The 14,960-nt window shown below is 35.5% G+C and overlaps 1 protein-coding gene across 7 annotated transcripts in view; it reads right to left on the reverse strand.

Moving 5' to 3' along the window:
- Positions 1-353: 353 nt before the first annotated feature.
- The window catches only part of ETV1 (ETS variant transcription factor 1), a gene marked incomplete at its 5' end in the record, with an annotated part of 87,177 nt that continues 72,570 nt past the window's right edge, over positions 354-14,960 (reverse strand). For all 7 annotated transcript variants that reach the window (XM_084230349.1, XM_084230350.1, XM_084230351.1 and 4 more), the window contains 4 exons: positions 354-674; positions 5,711-5,812; positions 11,017-11,186; positions 14,194-14,262. In XM_084230349.1, coding sequence (XP_084086475.1) covers positions 453-674; positions 5,711-5,812; positions 11,017-11,186; positions 14,194-14,262 — 563 coding nt within the window. In that variant the 3' untranslated portion in view covers positions 354-452. The remainder of the gene's footprint in view (positions 675-5,710; positions 5,813-11,016; positions 11,187-14,193; positions 14,263-14,960) is intronic.

Below are 14,960 nucleotides of genomic sequence, written 5' to 3' on the forward strand. Positions count from 1 at the left end.
ATGATAGGGGAAAATGCCCAAGGCAAATAGTCTCCAAGTGGATATTTACACAATGTGAATTAACTGTACCATAGATATCCAGAGAAAATGAACATTTTCTTATGTTAGGAAATCAAATAAACATGATATAGCTTCATCATACTTAAAACCTGTAGGATCCCATCCCATGTCTAAGTAAAAATTAATCCCCACGTCCCCCCGCCCACTCACCCATTATCTTCCTGTTATACAGAATAATGTTTAGATTACTCCCACCCACCCTCAAATAAAGTGCGCAGTCCATGGCAGACCATAGAATAATGCAACAGGAAAAGCCCCTTTTTGTGTATTATTATTTAAAAATAAAATACAAACAACAAAAATAAAACAGAGATTGGCGAGAATTCAGAGATTCTCTGCATCTTGCAAAAAAGAGGGAAAGCGCGGGGAGGTCCTGCTTGACTGTCACCGTGTTAGTACACGTAGCCTTCATTGTAGGGGTGAGGGTTGCAGCAGCCCCCTTCTGGCATGTAGGCCATGCTCTCGTCAAAGTGAGACAGAGGCACCGTGTCCTCTTCATTGATGTGACGCTCCATGTCCGTCTTCAGCAGTGGGCGCTGGTTATCTGGAAAGGCCATGGAGAAGAGGGCTTCCGGGTCACACACAAATTTGTAGACATATCTCTCTCCAGCCACCTGATGATAATATAGAAGAGAAAAAGCCATCCTCGCCATCCCCAGATGGGGATGGACAGGGAAAGAAAAAAACAAAAACATGATTTAATACAGCAGAAAAGATAGAAAGCTGAAGACAAAACAATTAAATATTAGCAAATATACGTGAGCACACACGCACGAGCCTTACTTTGTGGACTAAATGACAGTTCAATGGAGGAAATGCAAAATGTTGATGTTTGAGCACTAATTACACTACATTCATTCCAGATGCAGTTAATAAACTTAGAAGTTTTCTTGTTTTAATAGAAAGGTAAACTTACAATGTCATCTACGGAAAAGAAATCATCCATTGATTTCTTTTAGATGATATCTATACTTGCAAAAAGAGGATCCTTTAAGATGTAGTATCTCTCTCTTAATAGTACATTTTTTAAACTGTTGTAAAAATAAACTTTCAAACCTTGAAAGAAAAATGTGCTTTGTCCCTAATAAGGCTAGACTAGTGATTCACTGATTCACAGTGTGAACCATTTTTTTGTTTTGTTTTGCTTTGTTTTTGTTTTGGCACTGTGTATTCTCATCTTAGGGAAAGAAAAGACACATCGCCTTATTTAAATGAAAGATGGATCAAGAGGACAGCATTATCCTGGATACATCACTTTTAAAAATGAAGGCAAAATGCATTAGACAGAAGTTAAGGATGTGTGTAAAGTGTCAAATTGAAGTAAGAGGTGTAAAAAAGTGAAAGGAATTTGGAATACACAATGCATAGGGAGGAAATGAGAAAGAGCAATGTGACAGCTGCCTGAAATAAAGAAATAGCATAATTTGTAGGGAATGATAGGACCCAAACTTAAATTTTGAAGAGAAATGTTTCTCTAGGAAATTATAAACATTGAGAGAAACAACTATGTTCCTCTCCCCTCCAGTGTCATTAAAAAGACAATATCAAGGTTCTCTGAAAATGAGGAAGGTTGTGGATGAATACAATTCTTTGTGCTAACTTTGATAGAAACTTTCTCTGTGTGTGTGTCTGTGTGTGTAGAGTTCAGTAAGTTTAGAAAGGTGAAATCTACTCAACACTTTGATTTCCTGTGTATCAAAAATGCACTGCTGGTTACTTTGTAATGTAGGGGAATCGTGTGTTCATGGCTTCTAAACTATCGATATATGTTTGGAAAAAAAGGAGTAACTACCATGAACACTGCTGCTATGGACCCAGATTTAGAATATTTATGCCCTGGATTCTTTTACCCTGAAGGAGAAATGAATTTAGAATCTCCAAATAATCTCAGTATTCTTAGATTTGAAAACCATCAACATGGAGTTTTTATCACTGCGGACACATTTCTGAAACTGCCCTCAAATCACCTTTGTGAAACAGAATGCAATAGTTCCTTGGAAGGCCTGCTGCAATGCTGCCATGGAAGTCTCCAACATAGGGAGTGGCAGACAGCAGGGCCTAGCATAAAGTTTTTCACTGTAGCCCTTTATACAAAGGAAATTTGAAAAAGATGAAATGGTAAAAGAACCATAAAAATAAAGATACATAATAACAGAGACAAAGATACTAAATACTAGTTTTCCTTTTTTCCCCTTATGTTTTAAGCATCTGCAGGGAAAAACATGGCCTACACACCTCTGAGCATTTTATAACCTGCTTTGTTTTTTGGGGGGCTGTGGAGAAAGGGGTATTTGTTTTAGGCTATAGGAGCTTTTTTGTCCAGCCTCCTGTTGTTATTGGTTATAATTAGAAATGACTTGATAAATCACCATGGGGGATTAAAATGTATAACATGCTATCAAGAGTATAAAATCTTGTAAGCATTTTGCTTTGACTCATTACTTCCTTCTATTATTCTTTTGAATAAACATTCTTAGGGTTACTACTATATTTATTGGACTAGGTTAAATGCCACAGAGTTTTCAGCAAGGGCTGATAACCAGCCAAGGGAAATAAAGTCTTCCATTATCAGTAATACAATCATAATATAAAAAATGCTTTACATTATCTATACCAAATTACAGATAAATAAAACATGAAATTTATGGGAGAGACAAATCATAATTAAACAAGGTGGTATCTTTTGAACTGTGCTTTTACAAGACTAGATATTTAAATATGTTTTAACCTTTAAAGTGTCCAAAGTAGTACAGGGATAATTTGAAGGAAAATTTAGGATGACAGATTAAACAAATAAGCAAAATAATCTATCATTATATCACCCAGAAATAACCACTATTAAAATATTGGTATATACTTTTTGAATACTTTATAAATTTTAAATAGAAGTATACATGCATAGTCTATAATTATAACAAGCACTACTTCACCATTTATTTCTTTCATAACCACTGAAATGATCATTTTTTTAATATTTTCAGATCCACTTGGTTATTTTTAAAATTGTCTAATCTCATCTAATTTTCTTTTATACACATGATATGCACACATAGTGTCAAGTTTATAAACAAGTGAGGTCATATAAATATCTTTCCCTACACATTAAAATACATAATTCTACAGATTTGTTTTAAAGGATTGAGCAATACTCTTCTGAACAACAAAACAAGAATTAACTTAGCCATTAGAATGGTACATATGATAAAATGCTGATGATAGAAGCAATACTTTCTAAAAGAGTGAACAGTAGGAGTGAAGCAATGAGGGAGTAACAGGTGTGTCAAAGAACAGCAAATAGAATGGCTCAAATGTGCGTGGAACACGAGAAATTTTATATGGCTATAAAAATTACGAAAGGCCTTGATCATTGTGCTACTTACAAGCGGACTATAATCTCTGCATGTTCCATCATTAAACAAACTGCCCCTCCTTACATTATAGTGAAACCCCAAAAGGTCTACATGTATATAGCATTTTGCGATCTGGTATTAGTTGAGAAGTGTATAGTGTCCTTTGGCAATTATAGTCTAATAGAGAAAATTGTGAGGCATCTTATTATTTTTTGTTGTTTTCAGCATCTGTGCCATTATTGATTATTTGATAGCATCTTGTTTTATTAATTTGTCAGAATAAGAGATTAACAAAAGGGGTATGGGGTGACTGGATAAATGGAAACCTGAAGTGGTGACAATAGGAAGAAAAAGCACTGAGCATTAGCACCTTCGAGAATATATAAGACTAGGGCTGGCATCCTAGAGAGACCCTATCAAACACTTGTCTCAAAGCTGTTTAGAGCTCTTGAAATAAGTTTTTACCCTTTGTGAATGCTCCCTTTAATAAGAGACTCAATGTTCAAAACAGACCAGTCAAAGATGCCTTCATTTCTACCGGCTTCAGGGCATGAGGTGAATTAAGCATGCCTTTTATTGTGCCAGGTACAATGCAAGAGTCTCAAGTAAACTGTTTCAAATAATAACACAACTTTATGAGGTAAGAGCATCACTATTTACCAGAAGAATGTGGTAAGAGACTCCAGTGAGAAACTAGCATGTAAAACTAAATTCTGAGTACATTTTCTTTTACTGCAGCAGAACACTGCCCAGGGAAACAGGCAGTGTTCCCAGCGCCAGCCCACTTGTTTTTCTGGAATTAGGGAGAGGATAATGAAGGCACTGGGATGAATTTGAAAGGATTTGGTTACAAATAAAAGTGGAGGATGAGAGAAATAGAGGAATTAAAATGACCCCACGTTTGACAGGAAGCACACGTGGTAAATGATTAGCAATTGAGAATATAATTCAACCCTAACTTTTAAAGATCTTGGACATTCTAATAGGGAAACTGAGCAAAGGGTGAGGAAAAAGGCGAAACATGCAGATAAACTATAGATCGATCTGAGGGGTAGGGGAGGGAGTCAGGTCACAACAGGGCAGGGAAGAGCAAAAGGGACTTTGGTGATGGATCATGGGTACCTTGGTGGTGGGAGAATTATGAGGACCACACCTGAGGGGAGAAATCAATGTGGTACAAATATGAACAATGATGTAAGAAAAAAAATAGCAAAAACTGAAAAAAAAAAAAAAAAAACCCTGCAAAAATGAAAAAAGAAAAAAGATCTTAAACATTTTAACTTTTTCTTTACTTCTTTTTTTTTAAAGTTCCATGTAACTTCTGAACTGGACAACTCCAAGAGCACCGATTCCCTATAGTCTAGGAAGCTCAACGAAGTAATTTGTCTCTGTTCAAGTAAGTTTCACACAACAACAGATCTAGTTTTTCTTGGCATAACTGTGATGACATATAAATACGCCACAATGTGCAATATATATGTTCAGGTTCTCCCAAACGAACAAAGGTTGCATAATAAAACTGTAAGTTTCACAATGGATAAATCATAAACTTATTTCACAGTCAAGGCAATTAATTGAATATGCAAGCAAGGGGGAAGGACACAACAAATATCCAAATGTTTTATCTTTAGTCATTACCTTGCTCAAAATACTTACATTTTGTACTAAGCTTAACACATTTGTTTTATCTCATTCTTTTTTCAAAAGCTACTTGTAAATATTAAGGGAAACTCATTTGAAGTAATGTAAGATATGTTTAACTTCATTCTACCAACAAAATAAGATCAAATATTGATTTCATAAATGTTTTTAAGGTAAGCTGTTAGGTAATATATTATCAGGCAAGATTTCAGGCGAGGAAAAAATTGTTTTTAAGAATGAATAAGAAATGTTCTAAATGTACTAAGAATCTAAAAAAGTCAGTCCAAATTCAGTTAGTATTAGAGCCTATCAGCAAAAGCACTTCAAAATTATGCAACTGTGGAGAATGAAGCAGAGTATCAACTTCTTCTGGAGAGATATACATACATTATCAGCACCGAAACAAACTTTTTTGACGAACACAGCAAAGTCGAGACTTCCAGAAAGTCTACCACTTTGTGTATAATATTATACATTTGTCGATAATGCCCATGAATTTATAAATAGAAGGCTTCTAATACCAAAACCAAGAGCTAAGCATATGTTAGAGTGAGTGAAAACCTCGCTTCAGCAATGGAAAGATATATGGCTTTTAAAGTATAACGTTCAGATTAATGTGCAACATTTCAATGAATTTTAATGCTGTATTAACTTCTCACCTTTTGCATGATTCCTTTCTCATAATAATAGCGGAGTGAACGGCTAAGTTTGTCATAGTTCATAGCTGGCCTGTTTTTCTGAATGCCCCAACGCCGGGCCACCTGCCACCGAAACAGAATTAAGTGTTAACTTATCAAGATATTTCATAAAAATTAGTTAATTAATTAATAACTTTCAAACCCTCCCAAGAAATCCAAATCAAAGACATAAATGGCAAAAGCTGTCATGATCTGAATTTCCTGTGTCCTGGTTTGCTTTTTAAACCAGGCGTGCAGTGATCCTTCTGAAACATCACAATAGAATTCTTTGTTGCTATTGTTTTGGATACAAAATTAAATGGAAATAAGGGACTGTGTTTACAGTGAGAAAGAACAGGCTGCAATTCACCAAAATGAGGCAAGTTTCCCATTCTGAGACACAATGTCTGTTTTTCTCCTTAGCTTTTCAGATAAAAACTATAGATCAAGAACAGCTTAGTGAGCACTGTTATAAAGGTGCTTTTGGAGGTTACGATAAAGGAAAGAAAAAGAAATCTCACTTGACACTAAATAAGAGTGAACACAGTGGCACAGTGTGCACAGCAGAGGAAACGGGTATACAAATTAAACAACTCAACTGCAAATAATTTTTATTGCCTGAAGCAGCATTAGGGTAAAAGTGTAGCTGATACTAAACTGGGGAATTAAGCATTCATTTAGAGAACAGTAATTGGATGCTAAAAATAAGAAGGAAGTGGAAAAGGTCACCATGTATATGAGTCCACAAACAAAAATCTCTGAAGTAGAATGTCCACTTTGTTGTTCTGTGAAAATCTCAGGGTTTTTTATAACATGACTTTGGAGAAAGAACTTATCTGGCAAAGAGAGAGTTCTTCAACAGAACCTTAAGAAAACCTCCTTCCTCACAGTATATGTACACTGCTCTCGTCACCACCCTGGCTAGCTGAAGCATTATATTGAACAATATACCGTGCTCTTGTCACCCTAGCAAAGGCACTTTCTCATTCATTTCCACTCTTTATTACTTGCACAGAAACTGCAGAGGCCACATATACCTACGCATCCCCAAGAAAGCATTATCTAATAAGGTTAGTGCTTTTTATTTCCATGAAATTCTAAGTTGTTGCTACGTCACATTACGAAAATAGAATGCTTTTCCAAGAGATCATTCTGTCTCTCTCTACGTTATTAGCAACAACCTTTTTCCTGTTTTTTTTTTCTCTTTAAAAATACGGATTCTTGCTATTTTCTCTCCCACTAATTTGTATCCCCTGAACTCAGATACAGTATAATTTAGTCACATGCATCAGAACTCTTTTTAAAGAGGAGAGAGGTGATGTAACAGGGACATGATTATACATCCAAGCAGACAGTCACAGTGGCAGGTACATCTTAATTTACCAAAGATAAACTTCATTTTAATGGAAATGTCCTGAGCAATAGCGAAATTAGAGAATGGCAATAAGGAACAATGGTAATTCTCTCCAAACAAAATGTCATTAAAAGCATAATAATGGACATCAGGTGAATTTTCTTTAATAGACATAGCAACCTAAATGGATGTGAAGATAAATTCCTAATATCTTCTTAAAGTAAACAACAGCTTGTGAATACTTATTCACTTATAAATGGTTCCTTGCTAGAGGAACTCAACAGGATGTACCTAGAAAGTAAAACATTCTTTGTGGAAGTCTCTGGGAGAGGAAAAATGACTTTTTAATACCATAAAGAGTTTGACGCTTCTGATGCTACTCAGCACTCTGGGTGTTAGTAAATATTTTAAAACAATAAAATTTATTCTTAGAACTGTTTCAGTGTTACATTTTTCATAAAGCTGAGGGAAGTGGGACACGCTAATATGCCTATGAGATGCAGATGAGATTACAGACATGGTAATGAAGATGATGAATGTTCTAGAAATTTGTTGTACAGCAATGTGCTTAGCCATACAGTACTGCACACTTAAAACATTAAGAGTAGGCCTCATGTTAAGTGTTCTTATATCAATAAAAAAATTGAAACTTAAAATTTAGAGATAACATAAATGATTTCTAGGATACGTGAGCTCTCCCAACTAAGAAAGCCCATCCAGTCCTCCCACAGGGCCCACCAATCAACACTATACCCCCACCACTAAGAGCGAAAGCACAATTTCCAATATGGCATGAGTGAGATGATGGCACTTATTTCCTTAGGAAGACTGCTTCAAACAAAAACTTTGGCTATTAGTGAGGAGAGGGAAAAGAACAAAGCACTAAAGCATTCACCCTTATTGTCACATGAATTAAATGGAAAAATGTAATTAGTGCAAGTATTATTCAACTTATTTTTAAGTCATGCTTGAATATGCAACAGTAAACCCTGGAAGCATAATCAGGGTCTGACTTCTTGGTAACGCTTCTAGCTCAACAAATTTGAATATCATCAAGACTTCTACACTTAGTTCTATAGATGCTTTACTATGCTAATCATTGTTCCCTAGGATGCATGCTTTAATAATCTCTCATCTCAAATATATCAAAATGAGAAATATTGGAGCTTATGTGATTGCTATAGTTATCCAAACAGACTGAGCAGACAAAGAGTGCAGGTCTGAAATCTCATGAAGTATCATTTTAAGCTGCAAGTTGAATCACCAGTGGAAGAGCAATTCCAACGAGGATGGCTTCAGAACCACCTTTCATGAGCAGCTAAATAGTAGACAGAGGACAGTGACAGTGAGTCACTAAGGCTAGAATAATTCCACATGTTTTCCAAAGAGGAGACTTAAATAAAACAGTAGTCACGGCCTGAGGAAAGCAACTGCAACTGTGAGCAATGCAGCAATCAGAAATGGAGGTTTCATTTTGAACAAAGGTCATAGACTTTTTTACTGCTTATTGCACAATTGCCTTTGAGTAACTTACTATCTGGAAATGGTTTACTGACTTCACATTATACAGTCCTTTGTTAGTTTATGAATCTGCTGCAGAAAAGATGTCTAAATGTCAGTTTGGTCTATGAGATAGATGTAACTGTATGTCTTCCTGCATTTAAAATCACAGAAATTCAGAATTTTATGAAATTATGGTCACCTGGCTAAGTTTCTACTTATTCAAATATGGTCATAACAGAGTCACCCACTGCTATGTAAAGAACCTCATCACTTGCTGAGTATTTTTACTCTTCTGAGTGGATCAATAATTACTGACATTCAATGGTTTTCTCTGTCTTAACGAATATATGGTAAAAACAAGAAAAAAATCTGCTTCTCCTCAACTTCATTTTAATCACAGATGGAGGGAAATAACTGTTTTATATAAATTCCTGTTGAATGTACTCAGTTCAAGCATAAACCAATTCTTGCAGTGATTATCAACATCTTTCTCGATGTGAAGAGTACACATTCCCCTCCTGTTAAAGGGCTTTTAAATTACTTTACTTTAAGTGTTTCTAGTCCAATTTGTTAGTGCTTCACATTTTTGTGGTTCTTTCACTTACATCATTTAAGTATATCTACATAAAAACTAATTTCCTTTGACAGGCAAATTAAGTTTTAGACATACTACAAAATTCAATCACCCAGGCATTTTGCCCATGAAAGATAATGGATAATTTCAAATTCTGATATTGAGCCATTTTGTGTGTGTGTGTGTGTGTGTGTGTTTTGGGCCAAGGGAGATCGCTTACTCTCTAGTGCTACTGGCATATTGCCATAACCTGGAAGAGAGTTAATTATACTAACCAACTCCTCTTATTTCATACTTCTTTTAATATATATTTGAATCAGTCTTTAATAGCTTAATAAGTAGTTATTTTATCTTCTGCATATCAAATTAGGCATATTATCTAATTATTATTGAATACATGGTTTAATAGAGCAGAAAATTTAAGATGTATAGGCTCATTAGCTTAGGTTATAGATGTCCAGTATACAGGAAACTAATCACTTTGGATTAAAAAATGGTGAGAAATTTTTATTGAATTTTCTACTCTTCTGATGTGTTTATATGCTATAGGTGAGACGATTAATCATAAGCATGTTACATGAAAGTCTTACATAGCTTTCTTGGTTAATAAGAAATAAAATAAGTTTTAATAGTAACAGATAAAGCACCTTTTAATAAGACAGACATTTCATATGACAGTTATCATTAAAGAGGCTCAAAATGCCTTTGGTGGGCTATGCCACAGCAACAAAAGTAGCCCTAAATCTTCAAAGCATACAAATTCAACCAAGAAATTCTTCATGAAAATAATCCATTTGTATATGCATGGGGCAGAGAGAGAGAGAGAGAGTTGAACAGTTGGTTGAAAGTGTGTTCCACTTATCTATATCATCTTTAACCAAAGTCCTCATTCGAGTATTTTCTTATGTCTTATGGTGACATTTTAAACTTCATCCTTAACTTCTAATGGAGGGTACACAGCCGAGGTAACTTAAGAGAAATGTCACCAACAATCAAAGGAAAAGCATTGTTTCCTTGAGGAAACACAAGTAGCGCTGTGTCTCCTAAGAAGCACTTAAGGAGTGAGAATTTTCCACTATGGCCCTTGCATGCCCTTATTCTCCCCCATGCTTTCCTGCACAAGACTTGAGTCTCTCTCTAAATGTTCCTCTTCTAATGTCTTAAGACAAAGCTATACTATCCAAATAACAACTGCCAACTCACAAGAACAATTCTCTGCACACCCAAATCTCAGTGAGCTTCAGAAAGACATCCCCTACCCCCCAAAAGACCACAGAACACCCCCAAATTAGGCGCTCCTTTTGAGACTTCCCAAGTCCTGCCTTCTTGAATAATGATGCTCTAACTGATTTTCTTCAATATCAGTTCTACAGGATGGCATTCAATTGGAACAAGCACAAAATACATTCATGTTTTACAGTAAATATTCACTTGCTTTTTTTTGGTCCACCTTCTAAATCAGAAAGTTTTCCTGGGCCTCCCCTGGTGGTGCAGCGGTTGAGTGCTGGGCTGCAAAGCTGGCCGTAGCCTCTAGCACTGGTTGTAGCACCGGTTCAATCCCCGGCCACCAGCAAGGGTCCCACACGGCACGCAGACCTCTCCTGCCGTGCCCACTGCTCCCCTCAGCAGTGTATTTTGTTGGTCTGCCTATTCTGTTCCCCGCTCTGGCTCTGGTGAATTCTCTCACCATCCCGTGCTCCTGACTGTACCCAGTACTTGTATAAATAAATAAATAAATCTTTAAAAAAAAAAAAGTTTTCCCAAAGCTGTAACATTAAAAAAATACATTTTGGCATAATAATCAAATCTTTCTTTCTATTATATATAAAATTTTAAACTAAAATCTACTAAACTAACCTCTTCAGGCTCAATCAGTTTAAATTCCATGCCTCGCCCAGTCCAGGCAATAAAATGAGAGTTTGAAGGGTCATCCAGAAGAGCTACCAAAAACTGCCAGAGCTGCAGAGATCCCCGTCGCTGGTATGTGGGTCCTTCCCGATACATTCCTGGCTCTTGTTTGATGTCACCTAAATTAAAATTTTTGGAAGTTTCTATCATTAACAACATTATGACATTGACATAGCATTTATATTACTCCAGTCACTGAACTATAAAACCCACTTTAGGGGTTATCAAGAAATATATTACCATTAAATAGAGATTTAAAAGAGTTAGAACAGTTGAACATAAACCAGGAATCTGTACAAACTTACAAACAACTATATATACGGGTCAATATAAATGCACACAGGTACAGAATAAATTCATGGATATCATTTACTCATAAAAACTTGTATAACTATCTTTCCTTTTCATTGATTTCTTTAGAACCATAGTATCTAATAATACTTTGTTGGTTTTACTGTTAATACCATTATTCACACCTCTAAGCAACAGTGAAGAGGTGGTAGGCAATTTTAAGTTGCAGAAATTTTATTTATGCAAATTAAATTCTTCAAATTACAAATGTAAATACCTTTGACTGCACATGACAAAATTGAAAATTTTAATGGAAATATTTCCAAGTAAATTTAAGAATAACTTAAACTCTGAAGTAATCTGCACTTTATATATATGTTAGAAAAATCTTGCTGTCAATTCAAGGCATCCTGGATTAAAATTGTGCCATTGTTCATACTGGCACTAGTAATTTTTCAGAAGCAGTAAATTAAAACTGTCTCTCATTTTTCTTAATTCTTTGTTTGTAATTCACTCACATGAATCCAGCTTGCTATTCTTTTTCCAACAACCCACTTTAAAACATTTATGCTAGAGCTACCTGTCAATCTCCATTTTAAACAAGATGTGTTTGTATTACATTTATTTGGTATACATTTATAGTATAAAATTCTATTAAATAGGTTATAACATTAAAGGTGTTAGTCCTTCAATGCTTGTGGTGTAAATCTGGTCAATTACCTTGGGTTTTATGGGCGGGGGAAGAACCAACAATGAACAAAAGAAAAAAGAAAAGCCCTCCTTTGCATGGCTACTGACTATCTACTTCTATCTCCAGCCATTTCAAAAGTATGTGGAAGTGGTCACATTGGGAGTGGACCTAAAACTGGGGACCTAAAAGTGTATCATTGTTTATGCATGGCATTCCTCTCTTAAACAATGAAGACAGAATATATTCAATCTGATCTGTTCACACAAAGTGTGAATTATAATACAGACTAAATCACAACTTTTTAAAACTCTGCTTTGATCAGTAGACAAAAATATGGCTCTAAAGTAATTACAGAATGAACACTTAAAAAACCTAAGCCAAAATATAAATTTATTCAGTCAAATGCTGCTAAAAAGCATTATGTTGTTTTGAGCTAAGCTAGATAATGCAGGAGTGTCTCTTCATATTGATGTCAATGACAGTTTTATTTATTGCAGTTTTTCCTCCTGAGATTTACAAAATTTTTTAGGGAGGTAACTGAAAAATTATGCAGACAGAGTGAAACACTGTCAAATTTTATAATCTCTGGATTACTCCTACCTATAAATGTGACATCATACTGACCTTGTACAATGAAAAAAAAAAAAACAAAAACTGATTTTCTTTTTTCTTGTTCACTATCCTTACAAAATGTAAGACTAATAATATCTTCCCAAAATGTTTCCTTAGTCTAAAATTTAGGAGGTTTTAAAAGTCAAAGGGAGTAAATCATCAAGACAGCTCACAGCGCTAAAACATTAGTGTAACATTGGCCTGTTAGATTATATAATAATCCTGGGTACATTCATAAGCAATTTTTCTTCATTATAAACCCATATGAATTATCACAAATTCTTAAAATGTTAAGCTCAGTATGAATAAGGAAACTGATGGAGGCCATTCCAAGAAGTCGGGCTTTATGCTTTTTCTCAAGAGGAAAAACTGTACATTGAAAGTGTGACGTTCTGCTAATGCTGCTAAACAGAATAGTTCACACCTCTGAAACCCAGAGCTTAAAGCAAACATCTACTACAGAACAAGGACAAAAAAAAAAAAGACCCCTATTGGAGTTTAACCCTGTGACCTCAAATAAATTTAGCAATTTAAAGGGAGGTTAAGGAAGCAGATCTTGCAAACATATTTTTCCTTCTGGGAAATATAAGAGTAGCACAAACCTTGGGAACAGAGTAGTCTTCAGGCAACTAATTAGAGAATGAGAAGCAATCTGAACACGCAATTTACTGTTTAAATAATGACAATTAAAAACTTCTGAGAGCTACCAAGTCATTACAGCTATGATCCCCAAAGTTTGTGCAATCAGCTAATCAGAGGGCTCCTGCTCGTTTCCTGTTAAACAATCAAAGCAGGAAATATGGAGACCACTCTGAAGAACCACTAAATCAATTAACTGTTCACTTTTACCCAAGCTTCCTTGTAGATGCTGACTTCTGCCACCCTTGTCAAGAAAAGAAGATTCTATCTAACTTGACACCCTGTTCCAACATCTGGAACTTTATCACAGCAACAGTGAGGGATATTAAAAAAGTAATGCTCTCCTAACTCCATTTTAAGCAATTACAAAGTAATGCCACATTAGTGGCGTTTCTTTCCAGGGGGGGGGGGGAAGACTAGCAATCACTAAGTAAATGGGCAGCTATGCTGTTCCTGTGTTCCATAATGCATCTTTTCGTGAACAATAAAAGGAAAGAGGCTGCATTAGTCATCTGTGCATCCACAGTGGCATGCTTTCTATTCTGCTTTGTTAATTATGGGATCAGCTTTCAATAAATCTCAAACAACAAGCTGCATGTGCTCAGCAAGGCGTTGGGAAGACCCCTCTTACTCTACACAAGGCTCAGCCAGAACCATACTCTGGTTATAGCTCTAAAAATGTGATCTCTCATAGGAGAAAAGAAAAAAGCCTCCTAATGGTGTAGGAAAGAGAGAATTTATAAGAGGTAAAGTTTAGCTAGACTTGAGTGCATCATAAATGATGTGCCCTGAAATCCTTAAGTAGGGGTGTCGACTCTACTCAGGAAAGGCGAGAGTGCTCCCTCCACTCCCTCCTTCATAAGTCAAAACATGAAACATGATGAAACACCTACCATCAAATTTCTCTGGGACAACACAGGTGTCATCATAAAACTGCCTAGGGCCCTTTTCAAACATACAACCTGTGGGGGAAAACGGGACACATTTATTCATGATACAAATGAAGCTTAGAAACAATTTAAAAGATACTATTTTGTTAAAAATTAATCCAAACTTGGAATAGAAAATGACTACAGTTTTTCAGTTCACATTTTTCAGGTCACATTGTTTAACCTCTGTGCCTCTCGGTTTCCTCATAAATGGAATTGATATTAAACTGTTTGCCTAGAGTTGTTGTGAGCATTAAATGATTTAGTATATATTAGTTTAGAACAGTGTCTGAGCACAGAGTAATATATAAGAATTTGATATTTATGTTATTGCCAACCCAGGCACCGAGACTGCATAGACACTGGCAAACTGAGTATTAATGACATATCACCTTCTTTTCCATTTTCTTGCAAGTTTTGTTATTCAATGAGACTAGAAGAAAATCAAAGCGAAGTGCTTTTACTTGCCTGCATTACCACCCTGATGATTTGAAAGATATTCAGTTTGCCCCCCTGCTCCCTTAGAGAAATATTTGACCACGCTAACCTTATCTTTTCATTTTCAGTAGCCAAAAGTAATCAGCATAATGAAAAAGTTACTTTTTGTTGTAATATATCTAAGTCCACAGTTAAAAAAAAAGCAAAATAAACTGATAGTTTTTCATAGTCATTTTCTCCCCAAATATAATGTATATTTGACCTTAATGTATAATGTATATAATGTGTATATG

The sequence above is a fragment of the Talpa europaea genome (assembly GCF_964194135.1).
Source record: "Talpa europaea genome assembly, chromosome: 3".
In the NCBI taxonomy this organism is placed as follows: domain Eukaryota; kingdom Metazoa; phylum Chordata; class Mammalia; order Eulipotyphla; family Talpidae; genus Talpa; species Talpa europaea.